We start from the raw sequence: 15,250 nt of genomic DNA, 5'->3' as shown, positions 1-15,250 counted from the left end.
CCCATTCAAAACTCCCATAGGCGAAAACAGTGAAGAACCAGGCCTGTTAGCATCGATGATTTCCGGACTCATTCCTGCGGCTCTCTATACGGAACATGTCTTTTTGTTTACAAATACGGGACGATAGACCCCCATTTCATAAGATCTTTGCTTTTAGATGTTTTATTACAGAAATGCATGAAACCCATGACCATCTATCGTTCTGTTACTTATGGATGGAATTATAGTGAAAATATATTTTGCTGGGGACCCCTGGAATACCCTCAAGGACCCCTGGGGCGTCCCTGGGCCCCCACTTGAAAAACCCCTAACTTAAGAGAAGTGTTTTTTTCTTCTTTTTTTGTCACTGGGTTGTGTAGTGCAGTGGTCCCCAACCACCGGGCCACAGACCGGTACCGGCCCGCAATGCATTTGGTACTGGCCCGCGAGCCGGTCCAAAAAAAAGAAAGAAAAGAAAAAGTTTTTAATAAACATAGGCTATAATATTATAGGCTGTGTATGGTAGTTGAAACATACCGTAAATTCCGGACTATAAGCCGCACCGGTGTATAAGCCGCAAGTTGACTATTTTTTTCTTATATAAGCCGCACCGGACTATAAGCCGCGGGTGTTTTAATGGTATTTTTTTATTTTTTTTTATTTTTTTTTTATTGTGTTTTAATGTTTAATTACCATATGTAAGGGTTCATGCACAGAGGGGATTGTCGGGAAAGAGATGGCTGTTTGAGGAAGCTCCCATTTATTAACATTTCAACAAAACAACATAACACAACACCACCTGTGTTGTTTTTTACAGTGCACACAGTGTCATACAGTGTCATACAGTGTGGTGAAAAGAGGGCAAGAGAGGAAATTAAAACTTATTATAGTTATATAGGATTTATAGTTAGAAAGAGTGCTAAAAAAGAGTTTTTTTTTTTTTTTTTTTTTTTTTTTTTTTTTGAAAAAATACATAGATAAGCCGCACCGTTATATAAGCCGCAGGGGCCAAAAAAGCCCAAAAAACGGGAAAAAAGGTGCGGCTTATAGTCCGGAATTTACGGTAGTTTCAAGTTGATGTTTATTTATGTTTGTAGTTCAAACTAGGGATGGGCATTTCTAGCAAAAACACTATTCGAAATTCGCTGGCCAAATTCGAATTTAATTCGAAATTCGAAAATAAAAATAAAAATGTAAAAAAAATTAAAAATGTAATTTTTTTTTTTTTTTTTTTGTGAGTGAAATGTTGCATTGTCTCCCCTGATTCTAAGTCTACGGCTTTATTAATTAATATAAAAAGCTTCTGCTGTGGATTTTTAGCTCAAACAAGCATTGCACCACTGAAGTAAAGAACATGACATTGACATTTTCGAAAATAAAAAACAGTTTTGACAATCATGAGTGGTTCATTAAATATTTAGTAGGCTCAGGTCTGAGTGCCAAAGGGGTGCCAAAGTCACCCCCTCTCCCTCTTCATGGGATTTCATCCGCCATTCATTTTTCCATAAACCTTGCTTAAAATGCTTATAAAAATTAATTTTGACTATACTTAGAATCAGGGGAGACAATGCAACATTTCACTCAATTTTTTTTTTTTTTTCTTTTTTTTTCTTCGAATTTCAATAATAAAAGTCGACCTTGATAATAACAACGATTATTCGAAAATTCGAAATTCGATGCCCATCCCTAGTTCAAACAAAAACATAAATACTGTATATTAGGCTACATACAGTACAACACAGGTTGTTTACCTGGTGAGTAAATATATATGTCACTAAAACCATTAAAATTGACAACCGGTCCGCAACTTCTTTTTCCATGTATCTACCGGTCCTTGTCACAAAAATGTTGGGAAGCCCTGGTGTAGTGCACACAACCCATCTGACAGAGACTGACAGCTGAAGTGGTTTGGGAGTGGTTAATGTAAATGAGGAGCTATTGTCCACTCCCCCCTTACCTGGCTGCCTAGGTGTGAAAAACTTCTCCAACTTTGAGGGCTGATTTCTCAGCTTCTTGCTTTTCAGAGTGTGAACATTCAAATAAGCATATCTCCTTCATTTTCTTTTTCAGATTACAATGTGTGACACATCATTTGAAAGCTTACAGTCTGCAGTTTCAGAATCTGTAAAAAAGAAAAGAAAAATGACCTCGGCCTACTTGTGGGTCGAAACGCCAGGAGCTGTCACATACTGTATGTACTTAACTAACCTAACTATCCTGTGTGCACAGAATTGTGAGACTAAACTCCGGCTGACGCCCTAAAAACCTACAATCTGCTACAGAAAAATTTAAATTAATATTTGTTTAACTGGCCCCTGGCCTCCTGTCATTTTGCAAAAGTGGACCCTGGGCAAAGCAAGTTGAGTATCCCTGCTGTAATGTGTCCAACCAGTCATCTGTATTCAGCAATGTTTCAGCTCGTCTCGCTTTTTTGTCTCATTCCACCGATCAAAAATGTGGACAGCCCGGGTTGAGTCGTGCTAGTTTTGGTCCCTGCTTTGTTCAGGTTCCAGCGCTGTGAACCCGGTACCTCATGGGAGATGGGGTCATGGGGGCTGGGGCCCGCCACACTAGTAGTGACAGTATGGGGGTCTGAGTGCCACTCAGACGCTGCTGTGGACTAGATATGGGCACTGTGCAATTTGACTAGATATGGGCACTGTGCAATTTTGACAACTAGTATTTTAGTATTTTTTTGTATTTTAGTAACCGTGCAATTGTATCTTAGTATTTTGGTGACTTTTAAATCTTCCTTTTAATCTTTTAATTAGCTCTTACTTCTTAATCTTTAACCAGAAACCTGCCTGTCATGTTACCGTCTTGTACTGTCTGCATTGTCCTGTATTGTCATGTTTGTTGGTTTGTGCTATGTCCTGTCTCATTTTGTCTATGGCCTGCGAGCTGCTATACTGGATACCTGAATTTCCTCACGGATTAATAAAGTACTTACCTACCTACCTACCATACCGTGACGTGAAAACACTGCAGACGACTGATTGGTCAGGCAGAATCATGTTTACTGTATCTACTGACTGTCAATGCAATGCTGCATACCAGTTTAGTGGGCTTACCTTCTCTTCTGTTAATGTTATTTCCATCAGTCTTTTGTGTTGCTGCCTTCGGCTCTGGTGAAATAAAATCGATCTCCTTGCTCAGCTTTAACATGGCAGTGGTTTTCAATTGTTTTGAGAGAGAAAAAGTCCGCTCCTCGGGAAGCCCTTTGTACCTGTGTGTAACGTCGGCTCCGCTAGGCCGGAGGCGGGGGTTTAGTGAAGCCGCAGTCTTACCTGGTGAGTTGCCGCCGGGGTAGAGGCTTCCCTTCTCCCCGTCGCGCAACTCCCGTCCCCCGCGCAGTGCATGCATGTGAGTTTGAGTAACAACAAAGTGATATCCATTCTCCTGGCCGATTGTCACATTTGCCCATCTACACTGTAGGTCATTTAGAGTAGGGATGTTCATCAGTTATCGAAAATCGATAATTGATCGTTAAGGAATGGAATCGATCATGTGGAATTTTTATCGATTTTGTTATTATATATATATATATATATATATATATATATATATATATATATATATATATATATATATATATATATATATTAAATTAAAATATATATTTTAATTTTTATCGATTTTGTTATTATATATATATATATATATATATATATTAGGGCTGTTGAAACGAATTTTGATATTCGAATATTATTCGAATTTAATAATTATGAACGAAATTCGATTATTATTATTTTTTTTAAACGAATATTTAATTTTTTAATTTTTTTTTTTTTTTTTTTTTTTTTTTTTTTTTAGAACACTAGAACAGTGACAAGTTCTGACAACATACTTGAAGAAAAGAGTGTTAACTGAAGTTGACTGTTGAAGCTGCTATACTGATGTAAACCTACCTGTAGCTCTTAAAATGTATGTTCATTCATTGTTAACTGAAGTTGACTGTTGAAGCTGCTATACTGAATGTAAACATGTAGCTCTTAAGTGCAATACGTGACTGATTTTTTTTTTTCATGGCTCATTGTTGTTTTGGCAAAGTTTACTTATTTGTTTATTGATAAGGAGCTCAAACAAAGGCTGTGTCTTTTTTTATTATCAATTATTTTATCCAATTTTTTTTTTTTTTTTTTTTTATTCAATTAAAAATTAATTAAAATATTCGAATATAATTCGAATATTAAAATGTATAAAGCACTGAAATTCGAATTTGATTATAGAGGGAGATTGACAGCCCTAATATATATATATATTATTATTTTTTTGCGGACTAGGTTTGGGTGGAATTCGTTCCTCCTCGCCCCACTCCATTGCACAGCCGACTAACGTGAGGTGGAGCTTCATATAGTCTCTAGTTTTCTGGCTGGGCACGGGCCTTTGTGCCAACAAAACAGTTTTAAACATGGGGAATTCACACCGGCATGCGCCGGGGACTAGGGATGTCGAAAATCATAATTTTTCTTGACCGACAACCGACCCTCATTAGCCGACAAGTGTCGGTTAACCGAGAAGATTAAAATGCGCTATTTTACTGTCTGTGCCCCATTAAACCATTACCACAACAAATGCTTGATTTTTTTTCATTAGAAAGCGTTTATTTTTACATCTACAAGCAGAAAAAAACACATTAACAAAACGAGAAGACAAGTTTCATCTTCCAGCCATCTAAACAAAAACATTCCTCCGATAGGCTATACTGCTTAGAGCTGCACGCTTTGCATATTAAGGACACGTCAATTGACATGCAGCCGCCCCGTGAAGTACTGTTTGAGCGGAAGACAGCCCAGGCTGCAGGCGAGGGTGCACTGACCAAGTGCGCATCACTACAGTATCTTCTCTTTTAGCAATAGTCTCACTAATCCCACAGTGGTTTACCTGCTTTTGAGATCTGCAAAAAATAGTTTGCTTCTGTCTCACCCGTTCTCCCTCTCTCTTTACACACGCGGCGAGGGCTGTGCTCTCTGTGTCTTGCAGGGCTCCACAACATTATAAAAACGAGTCCGCACTCCGCACGCAGTCTCTTGTGAAACAATTTACCCGAACTACCATGTGCTGGACAGTAACGTTAACGTTAATTGATACTTTTCAATCGTCAATTCGACCGCTTCATGTCTGCAGTTTTGTAACACGGTAAAAACTACTGTTTCATCATTGTGCGTGCGCATGCATGCGTGTGCCTGATGAACATGCACTGCAGAGAGGGAGGGAGAGAGAGTTAGACCGAATGAGACAGTGAAGAAGTAATGGCAGCACATACGGAGTTAACAAAACTATAGAACATGTACGAGCTGATTGTTTCGCTGCCGGGTGTGTTAAATATTCTGAAATGGTCACCGAGCACATCTGAGCTGTGTGCTCAGCAGCAGAGGGGCGGGGCAGTCAGTGCGCTCACTTCACTGTGACTGCAGCAGGTGTGTGTGCTTCGCTGCGGAATGCGTTTGATCAGACATCAGGTAGGCTAGATAAAATCAACATTAACCATGTGTTTATTTCCAAATCTAGCTTGAGTAACACTTGCCCCATCGTTTAATATACTTATGTTACATTGCTGACCACGAAAGAGGGGGGGGGGGAGAATCGCCACATTGGCAACACTGTTATATGCAAATTAACATGGAAATTGACCGTTTAACCGACATGCTTAACCGACCAAAGACGTTCTCGACGGTTAACCGGTTAACGGTTAACCGTCGACATTAGAGCTGGGTATTGGTTCAAATTTCAAGAATCGATTCGATTCCGATTCACAAGGTTGCGAATCGATTAATTTCGATTCGATTCGATTCCGATTCGATCAATTTTCAATATTGATTTGGTTAGTGATACCAAAACGTGGTTTTTGAGCTGTACCCTGAATTACATGACTGTCCAGTTATGTAACACAGGGGTTTCCAACCAGCCAAGTACATACATGGGGAAAAAAAGTTGCAGACCTGTTGTCAATTTTAATGGTTTTAGTTACACATATATTTACTCACCACGTGGTGACAAAGGGTAAATAACAGCCTTTTCATCTGTCAATAAAGACACTTTCACAATTATGCACAGTGATTTGATTTCAGCCTATTTAATTTCTAAAAGTAGATATTAATAATGATCAAACATTTCCATTCATGTAGCCTACAGTATTTATGTTTTTGTTTCAACTACAAACATAATTAAACGTCAACTTGAAACTATGTTTCAACTACCACACACAGCACAATATTTTAGCCTGTTTAGTAAAAAAAAAAAAAAGAAAAAAAAAAATCGATCTCTGGACATATGAATCGATAATCGAGGATTAAAATGAAAATCGATTAAAAATCGGAGAATCGATTTTTTGAACCCAGCCCTAGTCGACATCCCTACCGGGGACAGCAGAGTGTTGGAGAGGAAACACATTGAAATAAAGAGTTAATTGAGGAGAACACGTTGTCTTTCGTATTTTCTGCCATAGGCATTCATTTTGTAAAAAAAAAAAAAAAAAAAAAAAAAAAATTATTATTAACTCATTGAGTGCCAGCCACTTTTGGAGAACGGACGCTCCCAGTGCCAGAGTTTCAGAGCGTTTTCAGTGATTTCTCGAGGCCCACAGAATATTGTGTGATATTACTATGTAAACACTGAACACGCACAAAGAACGATGAGACTCTATTCTATCATCTGCAAAAAAAAGTTTATTGATCCCATTTTCCGTTCTTTAGTTATGAGCCGGAGAAGATAGCTTGATTCATCCAAAAATAGCAATTTTTTTCTAGAAGCTGAGATAATTGGCCTTTTGTGAAATTAATCATTTCAAGCACATCACTGACTCTGAAGCTAATCTTTTCTAATGTAGTCACACCTCAAAAATAATTTCCTTCAATAAAACAGTTTAGGCCAGGGAATTTTGTTTGGCAGAATAATATTTTTAGCTACAACCAGCAGCGCTGGCCCCTGCGTGCGCTGCTGGTTGCAGCTTCTTGCTGGTTTTGATTTGCTGCTGGTGGGTATCGGATATTCTGGCTTGCGTTTGTCAATCCTGTCCTGCTGCCTGGGTCTGTCTGGGTGTTGCGTGCTGCTCTGCGTGCCCCCCCCCCCGCCCCGCCCCGCCTCGCCTCGCCTCAACTGCACACTCCTCCTCCTGTCTGTGGTGGCTCTCTGCTGAGTTTGCTGTGCGCACAGTGAAGGGTGCGGAACAGCCAGGCTTTTTTACAGCGTTCCGCGTGTGTTTGTCACCGGCAATGATGCTTCCAGTTGAGAATAATAACAACTCCACGGTGTGGATGTGCGGATTTGCTGTCGCAACCGACACGGAGCGGCTCAATTGTGGGAGCAGATTGGCTGCTGCAGGCACAGCTGCAGTAACGTGCTTCAGCATATCGATGCATACGGATGCGATGCGATTTCCGTTTCCATAACGACTTCTTCTTTGTTTTTTCCTTGCCTTTCTGTTATGTGGAGAGCACTGTCGCCACCTAAGGGTTCTGTAAAATAGGTTATAGACCTCCAATAGCTACAATAGTTGTACCAGAGATGTATCAGGGATTGATCCACGTCCCACCGTCAAAAAACGCAATTGACGACAACCGTCGTCATTGGCACTCTACGTCAGTATTTGAATTGACGACAGCTGTCGTCATTGGCATTCAATGAGTTAACACATTCACTGCCAGCCGTTTTTTTTTACTGTAGGTAGCTTCTGCCAACGGTTTTTTTTGAGGATTCTGGCTCATCTTTCAACAGCCGAGGATTATTTTCTGCTAAGATTTTGTGAACACAAAATATCTCAAAAGAACTAATAGAATGTGTGCTTTCTCTGTCTAAAAGAGTTAGTTTGTAGAGTTAGTAGTTATGTAGGCATTAGCACTTGAATACAGCATGGTTTCAGCGTCTGAAAATTTAAGCTGAGAAAAATGCCTTTTTGTGAAATTCGATAGAACAGTCACTTTAACCATTCATTTTTGGCATCAGTAAGACGTCAGACATCTAAACAATAGTTTTGAACAGTAATTTCCTCCATAACAGCAGGAAACCCCCCTCTCCTTCAAACTCCTCCCTCCGTGTGTGTTCTCCTCCTGCCTCCCTGGCTCTGCAGCGGGCGTGTCACAAGCGAGTTGCTGCTGCTGCTGTGCCTGTCTGCTGGCGGCCGCTCTTTGGGCGAGTCTGGATGGGCTCGCTCGTTTCTTGGGGTTTCGGTTGAGAGCTTTGATGAAGCTTTTGCGATTCTGGTCTTATTTATGCTGCGTGTTTCAAAGTGTATTCCACCCGTCATCTATTATGCAAATTTGCAATCCCCCACCGCCAGCTCCCTGCGCGAAAGCGAAAGCGTTTTCGCCAATCCATTTTCATGAGAATGGCTTCCTCACGCGGCTGTTTTTGCTTGGCTTTCTCTCGTCTGGAGAGCACTGTCGCCACTTAGTGGGTCGGTAAAATAGATTATACACATTCAATACCTCCCATATTTTAATATGAGATGTAAAAGGGGTTGATCGACGTCCCACCGTCAAAAAAAAAAATCCTTTTTTTTAAGACGAGATATCTCGTCAACGGCAGTCAACCGTTGACGAGATATCTCGTCAACGGCAGTGAACGTGTTAATATGATCGATAATCGATAATTGATCGTTAATTTTCCCCGATTTTCGATTATGGAAATTTTTCAAAATGAACATCCCTAATTTAGAGGCACCAGTATTTCATAATCAGTTTAAAAGTTCTGTGTATGGATTTAATTTTTAACGTTATACGTTATAGCCTAGGGTTGTAGCGGTACTAAATTTCTGTTTCGGTGCCGGTACCAATTTGTATTTCGATACTTTTCGATACTTTTCGATACTTTTTGTAAAAAAAAAGTGAAACTGTCCAATGTCAAGATTTGGCTTTATTTTAAGAGTTTGGGAACAATTACACCAATACATTGGTGTGGCATTTAAATGCTGAACAAAACAAACCTTTTGAGCAGTGAGAATACCGGTAAGTAAAATAAAGTAATGCCAGTGAAAATAAAATGACCATAAAACACTAGCCTATAGCAGCAAAAACTCAGAGAAACACCAATAACAACAATAAATAAATAATTGGTGGCATTTAAATTCTGTCTAACTTTTACTTGTCAAATAAGTACACACTCAGTAACATAACACAAATCTTTTGAACAGTGGGAAATGGGAATAAGTAAAATAAATAAAATAAATAAAATAAATAAAATAAATAAAATAAATAAAATAAATAATAATATAATAAAACACTATAGCAGCAGAAACTCAAATCTTTTTTTCTTCAACAAGCAGCATAACTGGCTTCATATTCCCATTCTGTCCCCCAGCCTACTCAGTCTAAACCCTAGTTCTCCTATGGGTGGTAGACAGACTCACTGTTTGGCTGACTCTCAGTTTACTCACTCAGTCCCTCCCATCCCAATGTCTTCTTCAGGTTCCTAGCCAAGAAAACGAGGGTGTCAACATGTTCCTCGGTCAGTCTAGATCTTGTTGGACTGCAGATATTCCCAGAAGTACTGAAAACACGTTCAGATGCACAGCTTGATGCTGGAATACAGAGATATTGTCTAGCAAACTGAGCTAAGATGGGCAGGTCTGTCTGGTGTTGCTTCCACCATGCCAGGGGATCCTCTGCAGGGCTGATGTCTCTAAATTGTTTATACTCAGTAATCTCAACTTCCAGTTTAGCACTTCTTGTCATGGGTGGGGCATTCAGGCAGTATTACTCACAGTTTACATCTAACGTTATGTAGGCTACTTTCACGCATACTTCAGTCAGGGTTATCGACAGTCCATATTATTGCCTCTGCACGTTTCCCGACGCTACAGTGAGCGCTCGTTAACTAACGTTACTGCGGAGTCCGCTGTAAACGTTAGTACAGCGGAGTCCGCTGTAACGTTAGTACAGCGGAGTCCGCTGTAACGTTAGTTAACGAGCGCATTTTCTCACTGTAGCGTCGGGAAACGTGCAGAGGCAATAATATGGACTGTCGATAACCCTGACTGAAGTATGCGTGAAAGTAGCCTACATAACGTTAGATGTAAACTGTGAAAGGGCACAGCTGCTGCACCCGATCTACTCCACCCCATCGAATGGGGACATTTTGAAGCAATTCCTTTCCATTGAATGAGGTGATTCATAGTAGATCGGCTGGCTGCTGCTACTAACTGGGCTGGGAGAGGCTTTGTGTTTAGCCATAGCCTACTTTGCTAGTTTGCTTTTAATGTGCGCGGGTCTGCTCAGTGCTCAGCTGCTTTTTTTCCTCAAACTCTTTTCCTCACCGCTTGACATGTGGATATGACGTCACTCACTCCAGCGCATTTCTTAAAGAGACAGGCTCATATTGACCATTATCAGTCATAGCAGCGGTCGGAAAAGTACCGGGTCTTTTTAAATCTTAGTATAGAACCTGTTCTACAGCAATAGTACCGCGGTTCGGGGGTAGTACCGGTAGTACCTACATCCCTATTATAGCCTACTTTGGCTATGGGCGGAGGGCAGATATGCGGTCGCTATGACGACCAGGTGTGGGCGGAGGCGAGTAAACTTGCTATGGAAACAGAGTCTATATCAAGTAGAGACGAGTAAGACCAGGTCGAGTAGAGCTGTACTGTGCTGTTATATGTGGTGGAAATGAGCCATTAGTTATTATTAGGCATGGGTCGATTTCCGGTTTTACCGGTTCGGTTCGGTATACGAGCCCAAACCGGTTTGATCACGTGCAAACCGAAAAAACCTATTTTTTTTTTTATTTTTTTTTTTGCCAGTCCATTCTTATTGCACTATTGTTCGTATTAGCCTCTTCTCAAGTTGCACTAGTAGGCAAAAGTCTTATTTTGTTTATTATGTTGATGTTTGAAGAAAAGTTAAGCTGAATAGTTATGAGAAATAAAAACAGTGTGTTGTTACAGTTAAAAGGTTCTGCTTATTTGTATTCAGTGTTCGTGCTGTTTGGCAGCATACCAGCTTAGGGGTGCATTATCGCCACCAACTGCAGCCGCTTTGATAAGTTTTTTTGGGGAATATCGAACCGGTTTCAAAATGTTCAAACCGACCCATGCCTAGGCCCTATATTGTGTGAATTTGTGAGTTTTGAAGTTTATAAGGCAGCTCAGTTGTAAGCCAATCCATTCTGATTGCACTGCTTGTGTTTTTATTAGCCTTTTCTCAAGTTGCACTATAGGCAGAAGTCTTATTTCATTTATTATTTTGATGTTTAGAAGAAAAGTTGAGCTGAATAGTTATGAGAAATAAATACAGGGTGTGTTTGTTACACAGGTGTCCTGCTTCTTTTTATTCAGTATCATTGCTGGTTGACAATACCAGCTTAGAGGTGTATTATCGCTATCAGGTGGACTGAAGTTGCACTACAGACAGTTATGGGCCACACTCGGGAGCCCTGCTTAATTTTTTTTTTTTTTTTTTTATTACAAAAAAAATCGGTATACCGGTTCGATCCGGTTTAGACGGCAATATCGAACCGGTTTTAAAATTTTCAAACCGACCCAGCCCTAGTTATTATACATAAAGAAACATGAAAATAGGCTCCAGGTTGAATCCCCCCTCCGCTAAATTCTACTTTAAACCATTCTGCAGAGAGATTTTTAGTCGCCCTTTCTCTTGACCTCCTGATTTTGAGTGTATTACCAATGTTCCTACTCTGTTTCTCTCTCCTCAGGCACTAATGGCTCATTTCCACCACATTTTACTGCCCTGCACAGCTCGTCACCACTCTGCTCTAATTTCGGCCCGATGGACGTTTTGCTTCCACCGCGGATCAACTGCCCCCACCCACCCCCGCCCACAGCTGGTCGTCATAGCGACCGCATATCTGTCCTTCGCTTATAGCCGAAGTAGGCTATAACATACCGTTACAATTAAATCCATCCACAGAACTTTTAAACTGTTTATGAAATACTGGTGCCTCTAAATGACCTACAGTGTACATGGGCAAATGTGACAATCGGCCAGGAGAATGGATATCACTTTGTAGTTAGTCAAACTCACAGGCATGCGCTGCGCTGTGCGGGGACGGGAGAGGCGCAACAGAGTGAAGCCTGTACCCCGCGGCCTCTCACCAGGCAAGACCGCGGCTTCACCAAACACCCGCTGCGGCCTAGCGGAGCGCTGCAGCCTGCACTCAGCTACAGAGCTTCCAGAGCAGCAGAATTTTTTCTCTCTCAGACAATTGAACACCCGCCACGATTTTATTTCACCGGAGGCGAAGGCAGCAACACAAAAGACTGATGGAAATATACATAACAGAAGAGACGGTAAGCCCACTAAACTGGTATGCAGCCGCCAGCATTGCACTGCATTGACAGTCAGTAGACAGAGTAAACACGATTCTGCCTGACCAATCAGTCGTCAACAATGTTTTCACGTCACCGTATGAACCCGGGTTCACAGAATAGCACCATGACGAGGCAGGTACTAAAAGTAGCACGACTCGACCCCAATACAACCCAGGCTGGGATAGTTTTTAGTGGTGGAATGAGACCATTTGTCGAGCGGAGCGGGATCGCGCTACTACCTGCGGTGGAAATGGGCCATAAAGAGCTGAGAGGATGGCTCACTCTAAAGCTCTGTCTTTCTCTCCTCAGGCACTGAAGAGCTGAGAGGATGGCTCACCCTAAAGCTCGAGCCGCAGATGGGAAGGTGACCTACCCTCCGGGGGTCAAGGAGATCTCAGACAAGATCTCCAAAGAGGAGATGGTTCGCAGGCTCAAGGTCAGTGCCGTCCGTTCTGCCACAGCACGGCTGTTCTGCCACAGCACGGCTGTCATTACCTTGCTCACAGATGTAGAGATTAGGGGTGGGTCGATACCATGTCGTCATGTTGCTGGAGTCATGATAACTATTCTTCTACCCAAGACTAAGTATTCAAATTACTCAATTACTTACAGTACTCAAATATTTGGACAGTCACTATTGTCTTCTGTTTCTTTGTAACTGCACTAAAGCTCTTACCCTCAGTAATATCCCAGCAATAACATCTCTAAATCAATTAAAGCCTGGGAGTAATTACCAAATGAATGAAGCCTAATTATTTACCTAATCAAGAGACCTTCCTAATCTTTCAAATGCTTTTTATGCCTCCGCCGCCGGCGATAGCCAGGCCGGAGGCATTATGGATCCGGGTTGTCCGTCCGTCCGTACATATGTTCGTCCGTCCGTCCGATGTTCGTTATCGCGATATCTGATGAACGCCTTGACGGAATTTCATCAAATTTGCCTTAAACATCCATTAGGCCCAAGGATGATCTGATTAGATTTTGGGGGTCAAAGGTCAAGGTCAATGTGACCTCTCAAACGCCATTTTCAAGCTTGTTAAACGTGATATCTGAGGAAAGCCTTGACGGAATTTCATCAAATTTGCCTTAAACATCCACTTGGACTCAAGGATGAACTGATTCGATTTTGGTGGTCAAAGGTCAAGGTCACTGTGACCTCTCGAACACCATTTTCAAGCTTGTTAAGGCCATATCTCAGGAATGCCTTGACGGAATTTAATCAAATTTACCTCAAACATTAACTTGGCCTCAAGGATGAACTGATTACATTGTGGTCAAAGTTCAAGGTCACTGTGACCTCACGAACGCCATTCCCAAGTTCGTTAACGCAATATCTCAACAAGGGCTTGATAGAATTTCTTCTGATTTGGCTCAAACATCGACTTGGACGCAAGGATGAACTGATTCCATTTTGGTTATCAAAGGTCAAAGTCACTGTGACCTCTCGAATGCCATTTTCAAGCTTTTTTCCCATTCTGCTATTCTCCCAACCACAGCTGTGCTTGACAGGTAGAGCTGCCGAAAATAATCGATTCAGAGATGCATCGCGATGCTTAATAGGACGATTCTGAATCGATTAACAAATATCAAAAATCGATTATTTAAATTTTTTTTTTTTTTTTTTTAATAATCAAATAAAATAGAATGTAAGTACATGCAGTTGTTTATTTTAATTTTGGATCATAATACAAGGCAATTCCAAATGCACTTTTATTTTAAAAGTAGCCACACAGTGAGAAAAAAGAAAGTGAGAAAAAATAAATCATGTATTGCGGAAAAAGTGATGCATCGATTTAAGATGCATCGTATAATCGAATCGAATCGAATCGTAGACTTGTATAATCGAATCGTATTGAATTGTGAGATCAGTGAAGATGCACAGCTCTATTGACAGGCGCTCTCTCCATTCCACCCCCCCGCCCCCTCTCTCTCTGTTGCAGATGGTGGTGAAGACCTTCATGGACATGGACCAGGACTCTGAGGAGGAGAAGGAGCTGTATCTGAACCTGGCCCTGCACCTGGCTTCAGACTTCTTCCTCAAACACCCAGACAAAGACGTGCGTCTGCTGGTGGCCTGCTGCCTGGCAGACATCTTCAGGATCTACGCCCCCGAGGCGCCTTACACCTCGCCGGATAAACTCAAGGTACTCCATGACCTTGTTACCATCACTTCATTATGGCAGGTAAAACTACTTATTTGGTCAGCAGTCCAGAGCAGCTGGTAAATGTCCACATTCATTATTTCACCTAGTGCCTCTTGAGGTAGCAGCGGTATTACTGTAAAGTAGATATCTCTGCTATATACAGTGTTGCTGCCCATATATTATATCGACATCTTTGACATAATGTTGAAACCGTTGTTTCTCAAGACCCTATTTTTTTGTTCATTTTTGAATGTTTTAAACTTAAATTCTAACTTGAAAACAATAAAGAAACACCTGCACACTGTCTTGCCTTCTGCATGGAGAAATTCTAATACTGTGAGTAGACATTTTGGTCATCAGACCTTCATCAAGTATCTTGATACTTGATTCAAGTTGCATCTTCCTCCGATGCACCTGTCACACATTCAGGTGTGCTTCATTCACTAAACTTAAATCCTAACTAAATCTTAGACATTGCACCTCAAATGAAAAAGATTACACATACCTGGGCCCGCCCAAGTCAAGTATGTGGGAAACACCGAGTTATGGGATGGTTTCTAAACTCTGAAGATGAATCCTGTTCCTTTCAACTGAAGGGACCCGTTTTGATTTTTCACCCACTGTTTGGTGCTTTGTTGCGTTGCCAGTGACTGTAGTGATGGTCACTGTTCCCTGTCTCATCTCCAGGACATCTTCATGTTCATCACCAGACAGCTTAAAGGACTGGAGGACACCAAAAGCGCTCAGTTCAACAGATACTTCTACCTGCTTGAGGTGCGTGTGTTTCTGTGTGTTTGCCATCTTACTGGTTGTGTTTACATCCACAGATTATTTCATCCTTAATTGGTTACTCAGTTAGCCT

At 41.2% G+C, this 15,250-nt stretch overlaps 1 protein-coding gene across 1 annotated transcript in view; it reads left to right on the top strand.

The window, feature by feature from the left end:
* The window catches only part of pds5b (PDS5 cohesin associated factor B), a 179,585-nt gene that overhangs the window by 27,412 nt on the left and 136,923 nt on the right, over positions 1 to 15,250 (top strand). The window contains exons 2-4 of the mRNA XM_083641614.1: positions 12,554 to 12,680; positions 14,185 to 14,388; positions 15,076 to 15,162. Coding sequence (XP_083497740.1) covers positions 12,573 to 12,680; positions 14,185 to 14,388; positions 15,076 to 15,162 — 399 coding nt within the window. The 5' untranslated portion in view covers positions 12,554 to 12,572. The remainder of the gene's footprint in view (positions 1 to 12,553; positions 12,681 to 14,184; positions 14,389 to 15,075; positions 15,163 to 15,250) is intronic.

The sequence above is a fragment of the Poromitra crassiceps genome, assembly GCF_964638095.1.
Source record: "Poromitra crassiceps genome assembly, chromosome: 1".
Lineage (NCBI taxonomy): Eukaryota > Metazoa > Chordata > Actinopteri > Beryciformes > Melamphaidae > Poromitra > Poromitra crassiceps.
The sequence above is the reverse complement of the archived record's forward strand: the minus strand, read 5'-3'. Positions and strand labels throughout refer to the sequence as shown.